General features: G+C 49.7%; 1 protein-coding gene across 1 annotated transcript in view; it reads right to left on the bottom strand.

The window, feature by feature from the left end:
* Positions 1–311: 311 nt before the first annotated feature.
* Positions 312–13,987, bottom strand: part of MAP3K12 (mitogen-activated protein kinase kinase kinase 12) — a 61,391-nt gene continuing 47,715 nt past the window's right edge. Inside the window, exons 12-14 of the mRNA XM_082212432.1 lie at positions 11,416–11,486; positions 7,616–7,889; positions 312–3,049 (exon numbers count right to left, since the gene is read on the bottom strand). Of these exons, the coding sequence (XP_082068558.1) occupies positions 2,951–3,049; positions 7,616–7,889; positions 11,416–11,486 (444 nt within the window). The 3' untranslated portion in view covers positions 312–2,950. The remainder of the gene's footprint in view (positions 3,050–7,615; positions 7,890–11,415; positions 11,487–13,987) is intronic.

Genomic DNA, 13,987 nt, shown 5'->3' with positions numbered 1-13,987 from the left:
ATAGCTGCTTATTTCCTTCACATCTGAAGGGAGGGCGTTCCACAGGACGGGTGCCACTACCGAGAAGGCCCTCTGCCTGGTTGCCTGTAACCTCACTTCTCTCAATGAGGGGAACCATTAGAAGGCCCTTGGTGCTGGACCTCAGCGTCCGGGCATAATGATGGGGGTGGAGACGCTCCTTCAGGTATACTGGGCCGAGGCCGTTTAGGGCTTTAAAGGTCAACACCAACACTTTGAATTGTGCTCAGAAACGTACTGGGAGCCAACGCAGCTCTCTCAGGACCAGTGTTATGTGGTCCCGGCAGCCACTCCCAGTCACATCTAGCGGCCGCATTCTGGATTAATTGCAGTTTCCGGGTCACCTTCAAAGATAGCCCCACGTAGAGCCCATTGCAGTAGTCCAAGCAGGAGATAACTAGAGCATGCACCACTCTGGCAAGACAGTCTGTGGGCAGGAAGTGTCTTAGCCTACGTACCAGATGGAGCTGGTAGACAGCTGCCCTGGACACAGAATTAACCTGCTGAATTAGAGCTGAAGGAGACTGTCCACGTGAGCCTAGCTGAAGAGTGGGCTGCCTTTGTTTGCACTGTAGCAGATCAGATCCCTAAAGCAAAGCTGGTGTAGCAGTGGCGCATGGGGGCCTTGGATTAGTGGGCAGTGGAAAGAAGTTTCCCAGCATGCCACTCTTAGCACCACAGAAGGTGGAGCAGCAGGTATAAGGCAGGGGCTTCTGAAGGCTATATGCTGCCTTACGACATCTCAAGTCCCTAGTCCCTCTGATTTAGCACCATCAGTGGCAGCACCTCACCTCTAGCGTGCTCAGGTTGTGTTTTGCCATAGGCTGCTGTGTTAGGCTTGTGCAGCAGCATGCAAAGCCCACTCCTGGTTGCACTGAATTCTCCCCACCAAAAGCTGCTGCATTCCCCCTTAAATAGGGAAAAAAGCAGCTCTGGCAATAAAACGAAGCAAGGAAGGGCAGGCAACCCCTGCCCCCTTGTGGGCAGAAAGGGAATTAGCACCAGGGCAGTGCTGCTGTCAAAACGGGCAGGTCTTTTGAACTTGAGCATGCCTTGCGGTTAAAATGCCGGACTTGGTTTGCATTCTGCAGCTCGCGTCTGGAGAGGGCTTTCGACGATGGGAGCAAGCGAACCACAGCCAGCTAGCCTCCCCCCAGAAGGAAATCAGATGGCCAAGCAGGGACACCCCCTGTTAACATGTCACAAATCGAGCCAGGTGTATTTTGCAAGCATTCAGGTGCACTGTTATCTGTTTCGCTGCTGTTCTGGTAAGGGCTGTGAGCAAGGATCTGGCAGGAGGCAAAATGCGCACTGGAGGGGGACCCCCCCTTATGCAAACAAGCTGGGCAGGGGGTGTCACAAAAGCCACAGCCCATCGTGCTAGTGAGCAGAGGAAGACTTTTTTTTAGCCAGTTCAGCTTCATTTCAGGAACTCGTCTCTTTCCCAGTAGTCTCGGCTTAGTTGTCCCCCACCTCCGCCGCCCAGGCTGCTTTGCCAAAATGGCAGAGGGTGGGTGGAAATGTGCTGGTTCCAAAATCTGTGGCTGAGAAACCCTGACTTAGTTTATCTTTTTGCACCAGGAGCGGGTTTTCCCCCTCTCTCTTTTTTAAAAAACCCTTTCGCGTCCACCCCTGCTCTAAGCTCTCACACCCTTGGTGTTTATAACCAAACACAAAAAAACGACAAACGTTAAAGGAGAGGGACACATTTCTCCAAACCGGGACCTTCACCTGAGAAACCAAGAGGAAAGGGGATTCTTCCTCGCCGGGGTACGCTCAACAGACTCCCCTTCCCCCCTTTTTAAGCGTTAAAAGGCTTTCGCCAGAATCGAGCGTCGGGATCAGAAATCCCAATTCCTGCCTTGTCCGTCCGTGCGCACGATCTCTCTATCTCTCGCTTCCCTCCCCGCTCCCCCCCCGTTACACAGACCCATCTGACAGAGACACGTGTTAAGTGCAAATGTAAACATTTCTCGTTATAAATTAAAAAATAAATAAATTACTTGAAAAGTGCAGTGCATGTTGGTGCCAGCAGGGGAGAAATGGAGAAGGTTTTTCTCCCCATTCCACCATTGGAATGGGCCACATCAAGAGTGTGTCTGTGTGTGTGTTTCCGTGTGTGTGTGTGTACACATATATACAGTATGGGAGGGAGGGAGGGAGGGAGGGAGGGAGGAAGGAAGGAAGGACTGTTGGAAGAGAAGAGGGCTTGTTGCGCTCAGGCTTTGGTTGTTACTTTTGGGGAGGGCTATATTGGGGGCAAGGGGAAGGAAAACAACTTATTCCCAAGCTCTGGGTAGGGGGAGGTTTCCGTGCTGACTGCGGCCCAAACATGCATTGAGTCCAGATCAGAAACAGTCTGGCACCTGGAATGTGCCTGGTCCAGCTAAGATGTTTGAGCCTTGCCAGTGCGCCGAGAGCTCCTTGCCGCTTCATTTGGTAGAAGAACGCACCATTCCCCAGCCCGGGTCTTCTCTCTCTGCCCCACGGGCCCATCGCTGACTCCCTGGGCCTGGTTAGAGCTCGCTGGTCCTCAGCCGGGGCCCACAATGTCCAAGACTCATGAGGCAGCAGAACAGAAGGGATCGACTCTGCTCTCTGCGCGTATTGAAGGCCTCTCCTGCTTAGTTGCGGGGCTGACGGCTGCAGGGCTTGCGTGTCCCTTTGTTCCACATCTCCAGCTGCCCCAAGTGAAAACTGCAAGCCCCGGTGGCAGGGAAGGGGCCCTCGACCCCACAACCAGTCCAGAAGAAGGCAGGGGACGGGACGCAGGGATGAGGCGCACTGGCTCTCCTTCCAGAGATTATGAGATATATAGATTTATATAGAGCTTTCATAGATTATTTATATAAATATCTGGGGAGGTGGTCGTGGTGCAGGGAAGGGCCAGGGGTCTGTACAACCTGGGGAAGGAAAAGCCAAACGGGTGCAATCACAAACTGGGCATATCCTGAAGTCTCTGCATCTCCCCGCTGCCTGAATGGTCCAGTTCGGCACTGTCGCAGTCCGAATCCTCGTAGGCAGCAGCGTCCTGGAATGAGAGGGAGAGTGTGAGGAAATCGGAGCATGTGGAGAAATAATACCCAATAATATAATAATAATAATTTATTATTTATACCCAGCCCCTCTGGGTGGCTCCCAACAAAATACTAAAAACACAATAAAACATCAAACATTAAAAACTTCCCTATACAGGGCTGCCTTCAGAGGTCTTCTAAAAGGCAGATACAGTGATACCTCTGGATACAAATGCTTCTGGTTACGAACGCTTCAAGTTATGAGCTCTGCTAGCCCGGAGGTACCTTCTCTTGGTTGTGAACTTTGCCCAGGATGCGAACAGAAATCGTTCGCAGCAGGAGGCCCCATTAGCAAAAGCGTGCCTCAGGATAAGAACGGTTTCAGTTTAAGAACGGCCTCCGGAACGAATTAAGTTCGTAACCAGAGGTACCATTGTAGTTGTTTATTTCCTTGGCATCTGCTGGGAGGGCGTTCCACAGGGCAGGCGCCACTACCAAGAAGGCCCTGTGGTTCCCTGTAACTTCGCTTCTTGCAGTGAGGGAACCACCAGAAGGCCCTCGGTGCTGGACCTCAGTGTCCGGGCTGAACGATGGGGGTGGAGATGCTCCTTCAGGTATACAGGACCAAGGCCGTTTAGGGCTTTAAAGGTCAGCACCAACACTTTGAATTGTGCTCAGAAAGTACTGGGAGCCAATGTAGGTCTTTCAAGACCGGTGTTATATGGCGACCACTCCCACTCACCAGTCCAGCTGCCGCATTCTGGATTAATTGTAGTTTCCAAGTCACCTTCAAAGGTAGCCCCATGTAGAGCGCAGTGCAGTCCAAGTGGGAGATAACTAGAGCATGCACCACTCTGGCGAGACAGTCCGCAGGCAGGTAGGGTCTCAGCTTGCATACCAGATGGAGCTGGTAGACAGCTGCCCTGGACACGGAATTGACCTGCGCCTCCATGGACAGCTGTGAGTCCAAAATGACTCCCAGTCTGCGCACCTGGTCCTTCAGGGGCACAGTTACCCCATTCAGGACCAGGGAGTCCTCCGCACCCGCCCGTCTCCTGTCCCCCCAAAACAGTACTTCTGTCTTGTCAGGATTCAACCTCAATCTGTTAGCCGCCATCCATCCTCCAACCGCCTCCAGACACTCACACAGGACCTTCAATGCCTTCACTGGTTCTGATTTAAAAGAGAGGTCGAGCTGGGTATCATCTGCATACTGATGAACAGCCAGCATGAGGCCACCTGTGGCCCTGAATTGGGCTGCAAGGTAGAAGCTTTAACCAATGCTCTGCTGGATCAGGCCAGTCCCTCACCTAGGCCAGCATCCTGTTCTTACAGTGGCCAACCAGATGTCTGAGGAAAGAACGCAAGCAGGACATCATTGCAACAACACTCCCCTCAATCTGATATTTAGAAGCATACCGCCTCTTGACGGTAGAGACAGAGCATAGCGGTCATGACTAGTAGCCACTGATAGACTTATCCTCCTTGAATGCATTTAATCCTCTTTCAAAATGGCCCTTGTGGACATGAGTTCCACAGCTTAACTATGCCCTGCACGAAGAAGTTTTTGTCTGTCCTGAATCTCCCGACATTCAGCTTCACCGGATGTTCAAACATTGCTTTGAGAGAGGGAGGAAACCTTTTCCTGCCCACTTCCATCATACCAGTGGATACTCATTAAAGCTGGGATGGGGGACCTGGGACCTTCCAGATGTGACTGGACCACGGCTCCCACTGTCCCTAGTGAGCCCAGGGCTGACGTGACTTGCAGCCCAGCAACCTTGATGCGGGTGGCGCTGTGGGTTAAACCACAGAGCCTAGGGCTTGCCGATCAGAAGCTCAGCGGTTCGATTCCCCGCGACGGAGTGAGCTTCCGTTGCTCGGTTCCTGCTCCTGCCAACCTAGCAGTTCAAAAGCACGTCAGAGTGCAAGTAGATAAATAGGTATCACTCTGGTGGGAAGGTAAATGGCGTTTTTGTGCGCTGCTCTGGTCCGCCAGAAGCGGCTTAGTCATGCTGGCCACATGACCTGGAAGCTGTACGTCAGCTCCCTCGGCCAATAAAGCGAGATGAGCGCCGCAACCCCAGAGTCGGCCACAACTGACCTAATGGTCAGGGGTCCCTTTACCTTTACCTTTAACTTTGAGAGGGCAGCAGGATCCTGACTTCCGGTTTGGATCGCCAGCAGTATGGGAGCGCGGAGAAGTTGCTGTACGACTTCTCCGAACTGCACGGGGGTTTAGAGGGGCAACGCAAAGGCACTGCGACCCCCAAATCTCCAGGGGGGCCCCCTGGAGGGAAACGCTACCGGCAGCGTCGGAAAGGTCTGAAGCTTTTTGGGTTTCTCCCTTCTTTGGGGAGGGTTCCGGAGCAGAGGGACCAAGAGACGCAATTTGGTAAGCCCTGCGACCCCGCGCAGCGATGTCTCGAGCTCCCGCTGAAAAGCGGCGACAAATCTCCGAAATCTTTTAGAACCGCCACCTTTGGAACTGTTAAATAACTGTTGGAACGTGAAATTTGAAGAATAGACTCCAAAGTGTGAACGATGCAAACGGATTAATCTCTAGGTGCCTGACTGTATCTCGGAGTTAAGATGGCGCTGGAAGTTAATTGGAAGAGTGAAACAAAGTAACTAACTTCCTCCGCTGTAGAACAAAGAGAGGGGAAGTCCCCGCTGCTGATTTCGTGGGGCAAAGTAATCCAGCGGGAAAAAGTCTACAATGAAATGAAATTTTAGCGACTTTGTATCAGAAAGCAAATACTGGAGAGCCTTGATAAGAAGTTGAAGGCTAGAGAGGGAAGGGAGGAATAAGCGGAGGAACATCAAAAACGGAGAAGCGAAGAAGATAAGCGGAGGGGGGAAGAAAGAGCAAACCAGCCTAAAGAGCCGGGGCTGCGAAATTACTATCTCTCCACCAGCCTCCTCGACGGCTAAGAGTTACTTTGACCCTCCGCACCTACCTTCCCCGTGGTTTTCCCTCGGCTTCCCAGCTTATTGCCAATTTGTTTCTTTTGGTTTACTGCCATTTTGTCTGGACGGTGAAGGAGACATAGTGCGCAGGCTCGGCTGCACGAGACAAAACAGCCCGCTTTGAAGGGTAGAGACACGGCTGGCGGACAACTGGCTGGAATTGCCTTTGAAACTGGTCTATTTGAAATACGACTCTAAAGGGGTTTCCTTGCCCCGTCTTTTCTTCCGAGCTGATTTTGAGCCGTGGGGCCGGGTTCTCTTCTGGCGCCTGCGTCTCCCTTCGGAACTGGAGACCGACCTTTTCCCCTTTGAACTCGAACTTCCCCATTCCCCGAGAGGAGCTTCTCCAGATCCTGACGAGTAACCTTGAACTCTTTGAACCGTCGTCCCCGTGTTTGCTTGGTTGCCTTCCCGCCGTTCTCCCCCCCCCTCTGTTTTTCCTTACATCCTTACATTCCCTGCTCTACCGACACCGCTGACCCCATGATTTTCTGATCGTATGTAAGGTATTATTAACAGGACTGGAGCCTGTATTTATGCGGGAATAGACTAAGCTAAATAAGTAGTTGAGAATTAAAGAGAAATCCCTGTGCTACTTGCCCTAACTGGACCCCACTACCTTCTACTGCCCCCTTTTTGTTCCCATGTTATCCCCCACGGCTCCCACTGTCCCTAGTGAGCCCAGGGCTGACGTGACTTGCAGCCCAGCAACCTTGATGCGGGTGGCGCTGTGGGTTAAACCACAGAGCCTAGGGCTTGCCGATCAGAAGCTCAGCGGTTCGATTCCCCGCGACGGAGTGAGCTTCCGTTGCTCGGTTCCTGCTCCTGCCAACCTAGCAGTTCAAAAGCACGTCAGAGTGCAAGTAGATAAATAGGTATCACTCTGGTGGGAAGGTAAATGGCGTTTTTGTGCGCTGCTCTGGTCCGCCAGAAGCGGCTTAGTCATGCTGGCCACATGACCTGGAAGCTGTACGTCAGCTCCCTCGGCCAATAAAGCGAGATGAGCGCCGCAACCCCAGAGTCGGCCACAACTGACCTAATGGTCAGGGGTCCCTTTACCTTTACCTTTAACTTTGAGAGGGCAGCAGGATCCTTTAAAGCAAATATTCCACACCCAGAAAAATGAAAAAGCTAATCTTGCATGTGATCCACATTTAGGTTCCTTCTGTTAGGCACAGGGAAGGGCAAAGGGTTTGTCAGGGAGAGGGGTTGAACGCTGGCAATCTCACTCGGTTCTCTTTCTGGCTTGGGAATTTCCCCCCAAAAGGCAGCTTGAAATTTAATAATGTAAAAATAAAATAGTGAGCTATTCCACTCACAATCAATGCTGAATTCTGTCCGCTTCCACGTTTGCTGATGGTGCAGTCTTATGCACATTAACAACAGACCAGAAGCCACCAAAACCAGTTAAGTGCAGGAACAGGCAATGGCCTCGGGGGCTGCAGTTAACCTACATTTTGGGCTTTCCTGCGCCAGTAAAAGTGACCTCACAGCCTTCTCAAAGCTCCTGCATTGCCCAGGTTCACCACCAGGGGGAAACCCACAGGCAAAACAAAGTCCCGGCCTCTGAAATGGATGCCAGCACCCTGCCGTTCTCGCACTGCACCCACCTCTCCAGGGTTCTGCTCGGCACTGAGCTGGCGTTTGACAAGCTGGATGGCCGCCTCCTTTTCGGACAGCCCGTCCGAGTGCCCCAGGATGTCGTCGTCCGAGCGCTCGGCATCCAGGCGCTCGTCTGTGTTGGTGCTGGCCACATCTGGCGTGCCGCCGCTGTGGGACGCTGTGGTGCCCTCGCTAGCAGTGCCCTCCTCGCCGTCCCCATCGGAGAAGTTCTCGGAGCTGAAAGTGGAGAGCGACTGCCGCTTGCTCATCGCCTGAGGCCACCTGGGTCAGGTGAGAGAGAGAAAATATGATGGAAGACCCAAGATTTGTCCACCGTGGAAGAATGGCAAATGCAACTGATAGACTACATGGAACTGGCAGAAATGACTGGCAGAATCCGAGACCTGGGAGAAGAGGCAGTGGAAGAGGACTGGAAAAAGTTTAAGGACTATTTACAAAAACATTGTAAACTGCATGAGTGTTAAGAAGGGTGCAGGACTGAAAACAACATGGCACCAGCAATTTAGTTGAAAGAAAAATGAGAATAAGTGAGATTTGAGAAATAAGATAAACTTTGGAATAACATTATGTCTAAATTAAGTATTTGAGTATTTGATAAAAATGCTTAAAGTCGGGGACATAATATTTGAACATTACAAAATAAGAGTTGAAATAAAGCGATAAATTGCTGCTTATAATTCTATAACTGGGAACGCAGGATTGGGAGATGTGAGGAAGTCCAAAAGCTTAAGAAAAGATGGATGTTGGATATCTGATTCTGTTGTATGTTCTTTATTATATGTTAATCTTTTTGCTTTTTTCTGTTTTTCTTTGTTTGTTGTATTTTGGTGATGGTTTTATATGTGTTTGGTGAATTTAATGTTTAAAATTCTTAATAAATATCTTTAAAAAAAAAGAGAGAGAAAAAATATGAAGCCCTCTGGCAACATGGAGCCATGATGTGTGGCAATGGGGGTGCCAGGCTAGTCAACGTCACTGGCCTCCAGCTCAGCCACCGTGGCCAGGACCAGGTTTAGGTTTGATGAGGCCCTGATCTACTGAAGGTCATGGGGCCCTTTATATGTCCAGCCGTCCTTTGTCAACTACAAATTGTCTTTTTTTGTGTGTGTTGAATATAGGGGACACGGCTGGCGCTGTGGGTTAAACCCCAGAGCCTAGGACTTGCCGATCAGAAGGTTGGCGGTTATAATCCCCGCGAGGGGGGGTGAGCTCCCGTTGCTTGGTCCCTGCTCCTGCCCACCTAGCAGTTCGAAAGCATGTCAAAGTGCAAGTAGATAAATAGGTACCGCTCTGGCAGGAAGGTAAACGGGTTTCCGTGCGCTGCTCTGGTTTGCCAGAAGTGGCTTAGTCATGCTGGCCACATGACCTGGAAGATGTACGCCGGCTCCGTCAGCCAATAAAGCGAGATGAGTGCCGCAACCCCAGAGTCGGCCACGACTGGACCTAATTGTCAGGGGTCCCTTTACCTTTACCTTTATACAGCATACTATACAGTCATACCTCGGGTTACAGATGCTTCAAGTTGCATGATTTCAGGTTGCACACTGCGCCGAACCTGGAAGTACCAGAACGGGTTACTTCTGGGTTTCGGTGCTTGCACATGTGCAGAAGCGCTAAATTGCGCTTTGTGCATGTGCAGAAGTGCCAAATCGCGACCCGCGCGTGCGCAGACGCGGCACTGCAGGTTGCGGACGCTGCGGGTTGTGAACGTGCTTCCCACACAGATCGCGTTCGCGATCCCAGCGCCCACTGTATGATAATCTATGGACCTAATAGGTATCTCAAGCCATTTGCACATAACAAGTAGGAGCCTACACAACACAAAAGACAGTTGCTGTATGTAGGTTTTATTTTGTTTTTTATCTTATATTTTGGAAATGTACATCCAGTTTTCTTTCCCTTTACATTTTTTTGGGGCCCCCAAGAGAGTTGGGCCCGAAGCTATAGCTTGTTTAGCTTATATGTAAATCCGGCACTGACCGTGGCCCATGGTTAGAGATGGGAGCCAGAGTCCCACAAAATGTGGAGGGTACCAGGCAGGCTACATCCGTGAGCTATGGGATGGCTGCACACATGGAATGTGTTTCTGCATTAAGGAATGGTTTCCTGGTTGTCTAAGTGGTTTCCCCGTTGAACAGACTGCCTTGGAAGATGCATGCATCTGACTTTAAAACAGACTAATGAGTATTATACATAGGTAAAAGAGGATTTCCTCTATTCAGTGGCGTAGCGTGGGTTGTCAGTACCCGGGGCAAGGCAAGTAATTTGCGCCCCCTAACCCGTGGATTTGCGCCCCCTAACCCTAACCCCCAGATGTTGCGCCTGGTGCGGCCGACCCCCCCTGCACCCCCCACGCTACGCCTCTGCCTCTATTCAACTTTTTTGAGGAAAGGTTATAATCGTGTATAAAAGTCAGAGCAGAAATTGGTACAGTGGTACCTCATGTTATGTACTTAATCCGTTCATAACAGGTTCATAAGAGGTCCGTTCATAACAGGAAACCGCTAGTAACATGAGGTGCGCTTTTGCTAATGGCGCTTCCCGCTGCTGGCAACCCGGGGCAAAGGTTGCAACAAGGGGCATCTAATTCCGGGTTAGCGGACCGTGTAGCCCGCAGCGTTTGTAAGGGGGACAGTACGTAACACGAGGTACCACTGTACTTGTTCATGCAATGTGAACGGAGAAGGGATGAGAGGATTTTGAAATGAAAATCGGAAAAGATATTGTACTTGGGACAGCAACGAAGGGAGGAAATGAATCGATTTACAGTGGTACCTCAGTTTTCAAATGTACCGTATTTTTTGCACCATAACACTCACTTTTTTCCTCCTAAAAAGTAAGGGAAAATGTCTGTGTGTGTTATGGAGGGAATGCCTACGGGTGGCATGCCTACGGATTTTCCTCCTCTAAAAACTATGTGCGTGTTATGGTCGGGTGCGTGTTATAGAGCGAAAAATACGGTAATCTGTTCTGGAAGACCGTTTGACTTCCGAAACGTTCGAAAACCAAAGTATGAATTTCCGGAATCATTTACATCCGGAAAACTCAATATGGAAGCTGCGTGGCACGTTCGGCTTTCGAAAAGCTTTCGAAAACCGAAGCAGTTAGTTCTGGGTTTTCAGCGTTCGAAAATCAAAATTTTCGACGTCCAGGACGTTCGAAAACCGAGGTACCACTGTATTTCAGTCACTAGCCAGAGTGCCAGAGGGAGGAAAAAATAAAGAACATATGGAGGTGGAAAGTCAGCTTTTAAATTTGTATTGAATTTGTATTAATTTGTTTTTTAAAAAAGAGGAACGAAGGTGTTTCAGCAGATACTGAATGGCCACTTCACCTATCAAGAACAATTCTCTCCAGCAGCGAACAGGCACTCACAACCGGTGCACAACTGACAAGTGATTTCAGCTGAGGGTTGGGGAAGAATGGCCTTGTGGGCCAAACTCAATCCCTTGACTGACTTGTTATTGCATTGCAGGGGGTTGGACTAGATGACCCTTAGGGTCCCTTCCAACTCCACAACCTTATGATTCTAAGACTGGCTCCCGGGCCAGAGGTTCCCCCACCCCTGAGGTGCACTAATGACACAAAATAAATAAACAACAGGAGCCTGCCAGATGAGTCCAAAGCCAGTTGTGTGAAGACATTTCCACCTGTCCTGAATCAGCTTCATAGTAATGCCTGATCTATTGTTGCACAGAGATTGATTCTGCTGTGGGGGGATGAGACTCAGGGCTAACCACCCCCATCTTCCACCAGTTGTACTGGGCTAACCCAGGCAAACTCTCACCTTTGCCGAAGAGGGAGCTCGACTTCGCTGTCTACCTCGCCTTCCTCCTCCTCCGAGGAGACCCCGCGCTTCTGAGCCGAGAAGAAGAGAGAAAAAAGGAACTATGTCATGGCTAAAATGAGACTGGAGTAAACAAAACCCACCAACCTCCCAAGATTCTTAAAAAACCATATTCCACCATTTTCAGTGCTATTGCGGCAGCTAGAATGGTGACTGGGAGCGGCCGCCGGGACCACATAACACTGGTCCTGAGAGATCTGCATTGGCTCCCAGTACGTTTCGGAGCACAATTCAAAGTGTTGGTGCTGACTTTGAAAGCCCTAAACAGCCTCGGTCCAGTATACCTGAAGGAGCATCTCCACCCCCATCATTCTGCCCGGACACTGAGGTCCAGCGCTGAGGGCCTTCTGGCGGTTCTCTCATTGAGAGAAGTGAGGTTACAGGGTACCAGATAGAGGGTCTTTTTGGTAGTGGCGCCCGCCCTGTGGAATACCCTCCCTTCAGATGTGAAGGAAATAAGCAGCTATCCTATCTTTAAAAGAGATCTCAAGGCAGCCCTGTTTAGGGAAGTTTTTAATGCTTAGTGCTGTACTGTTTTTAACATTTGATTGGGAGCCGCCCAGAGTGGCTGGGGAAACTCAGCCAGATGGGCGGGGTATAAATAATAAATTATTATTATTATTATTGGATTTTGGGGCCGTGATCCAAACAGACATGCACGTGGCACTCAGAAACAGATTTTGAATAGCTGGCTGGCAGTGTTTCGAACCTCTCACCTGTGCATAGCTGTCAACGTTTCCCTTTCTTTAAGGGAAATTCCCTTATTCCGAATAGGTTTCCTCACAAGGAAAGGGAAAAGTTGACAGCTATGCACCTGTGCTTCACAGCCACAGCTCCAGCTGAGGCAGGGCAATCGCATGCACACAGCACCTACTTAAATGCGCGACTTCCCAGACAAGTAGATAAAAGATGTGAAAAGTCAACTATGGTGGCCGTATGGATGGAGAAGGGCTGGATTCAGCAAACAACCCTGTTGCCCGAAATGAATCAACAAGCCTTTTTTAAGGGAAAAGCATCCCCTTCTGTTAGGATTTCATTCTCCTGTTGCTTGGACCATGTGATCCTTATTTACAGTCCACAGTGCTGGGACTGTAACGGAAACAGATACAGAACCCTCAAAATAGCCTGACATTTTGTTTCTGCTCTAGTACACCCGCTTGACTTAAATCAGAGATGTGGACCCCTGTGGTCCTCCAGATTGTTGCTGGACCCTTAAAAGGTAAAGGTAATGGGGCCCCTGACCATTAGGTCCAGTCATGGCCGACTTTGGGGTTGCGGTGCTCATCTCGCTTTGTTGGCTGAGGGAGCCGGCGTACAGCTTCCGGGTCATTATTAAGCCGCTTCTGGTGAACCAGAGCAGCGCACAGAAATGCTGTTTACCTTCCCGCTGGAGTGGTACCTATTTATCTACTTGCACTTTGACGTGCTTTCAAACTGCTAGGTCAGCAGGAGCAGGGACCAAGCAACGGGATCTCACCCCGTCGTGGGGATTCGAACTGCCAACCTTCTGATTGGCAAGTCCTAGGCTCTGTGGTTTAACCCACAGCACCACCCTTCCCATCAACTCTGACCACCCACTATGATGGCCGAGTCTGACGGGAGCCAAATGCACAATGAAAAGAGGGCACTGTGGCGTTTGCCCTTTTAGGTGTGTGACGTCATACTGGGTTCCTAAGGAAAGGGTTAACTAATTGTAAAACGACTAACCTATAGGAACCCAAGGGGAGGAGTTAGAGTTGTTAAGAAGTCAGTCTGAAGTCTGGAGTTAGAGAAGAGAAAGGGAGGATATGTCTGTGGGTTGGGCTAGTCTGATGTGAGAGAGGGAGAGAATCTGTTAAGAGGAGTCAGTCAGTCAGAACAGTTGAGATAATCAGTCAGAAGGTATTAGGAAGGTATAGGCCGGTAAAGAAACTAAGGTTAAGAAACTGACAAGAAAATTATCTGAGAAACCTTGTTAATAAACTTTTTTTTATTAACCTTGTTTATTTATTTATTATTATTTATTTTTATAATTATTAATATATATTATTAATTTTATACACACACACACACACACACACACACACAAATTTATTTACTTACTTATTTACTTACTTACTTACTTACTTACCTACCTACCAACATACCTTGTTAATAAACTTGTTAATGCTTATAAAATAAACTTGTTTATTTGGTTTAATTTTTACAACTGTCTGGACTCAGTGTGTACCCGAGAGTAACGGGTTGGTGGCAGCGGGGAAGCGATCCCAGTGGTGGCACAGGGATCAATAGACCGTCAAATGTCCAGGGACCCTGTGTGATCGCCACAGGCACCAATCTGTATAAAAATCTGTGCGTGCTAATCTATAGACGAAGAAGCAAATTTGGACATAATTTCAGTGGAATAATATCTCAATGCTGTGGGGAAGAATGTGACCTGTGGGCCTGTCCAGGTACGGATCCTTGATGGGCAGCTTCAAGCCCCCTATTTGTAGGGTTCTTTATCATTAACATGGACTTGGGATGGGGCAGC

This window comes from Podarcis vaucheri, assembly GCF_965113315.1.
Source record: "Podarcis vaucheri genome assembly, chromosome: 2".
In the NCBI taxonomy this organism is placed as follows: domain Eukaryota; kingdom Metazoa; phylum Chordata; class Lepidosauria; order Squamata; family Lacertidae; genus Podarcis; species Podarcis vaucheri.
The sequence above is the reverse complement of the archived record's forward strand: the minus strand, read 5'-3'. Positions and strand labels throughout refer to the sequence as shown.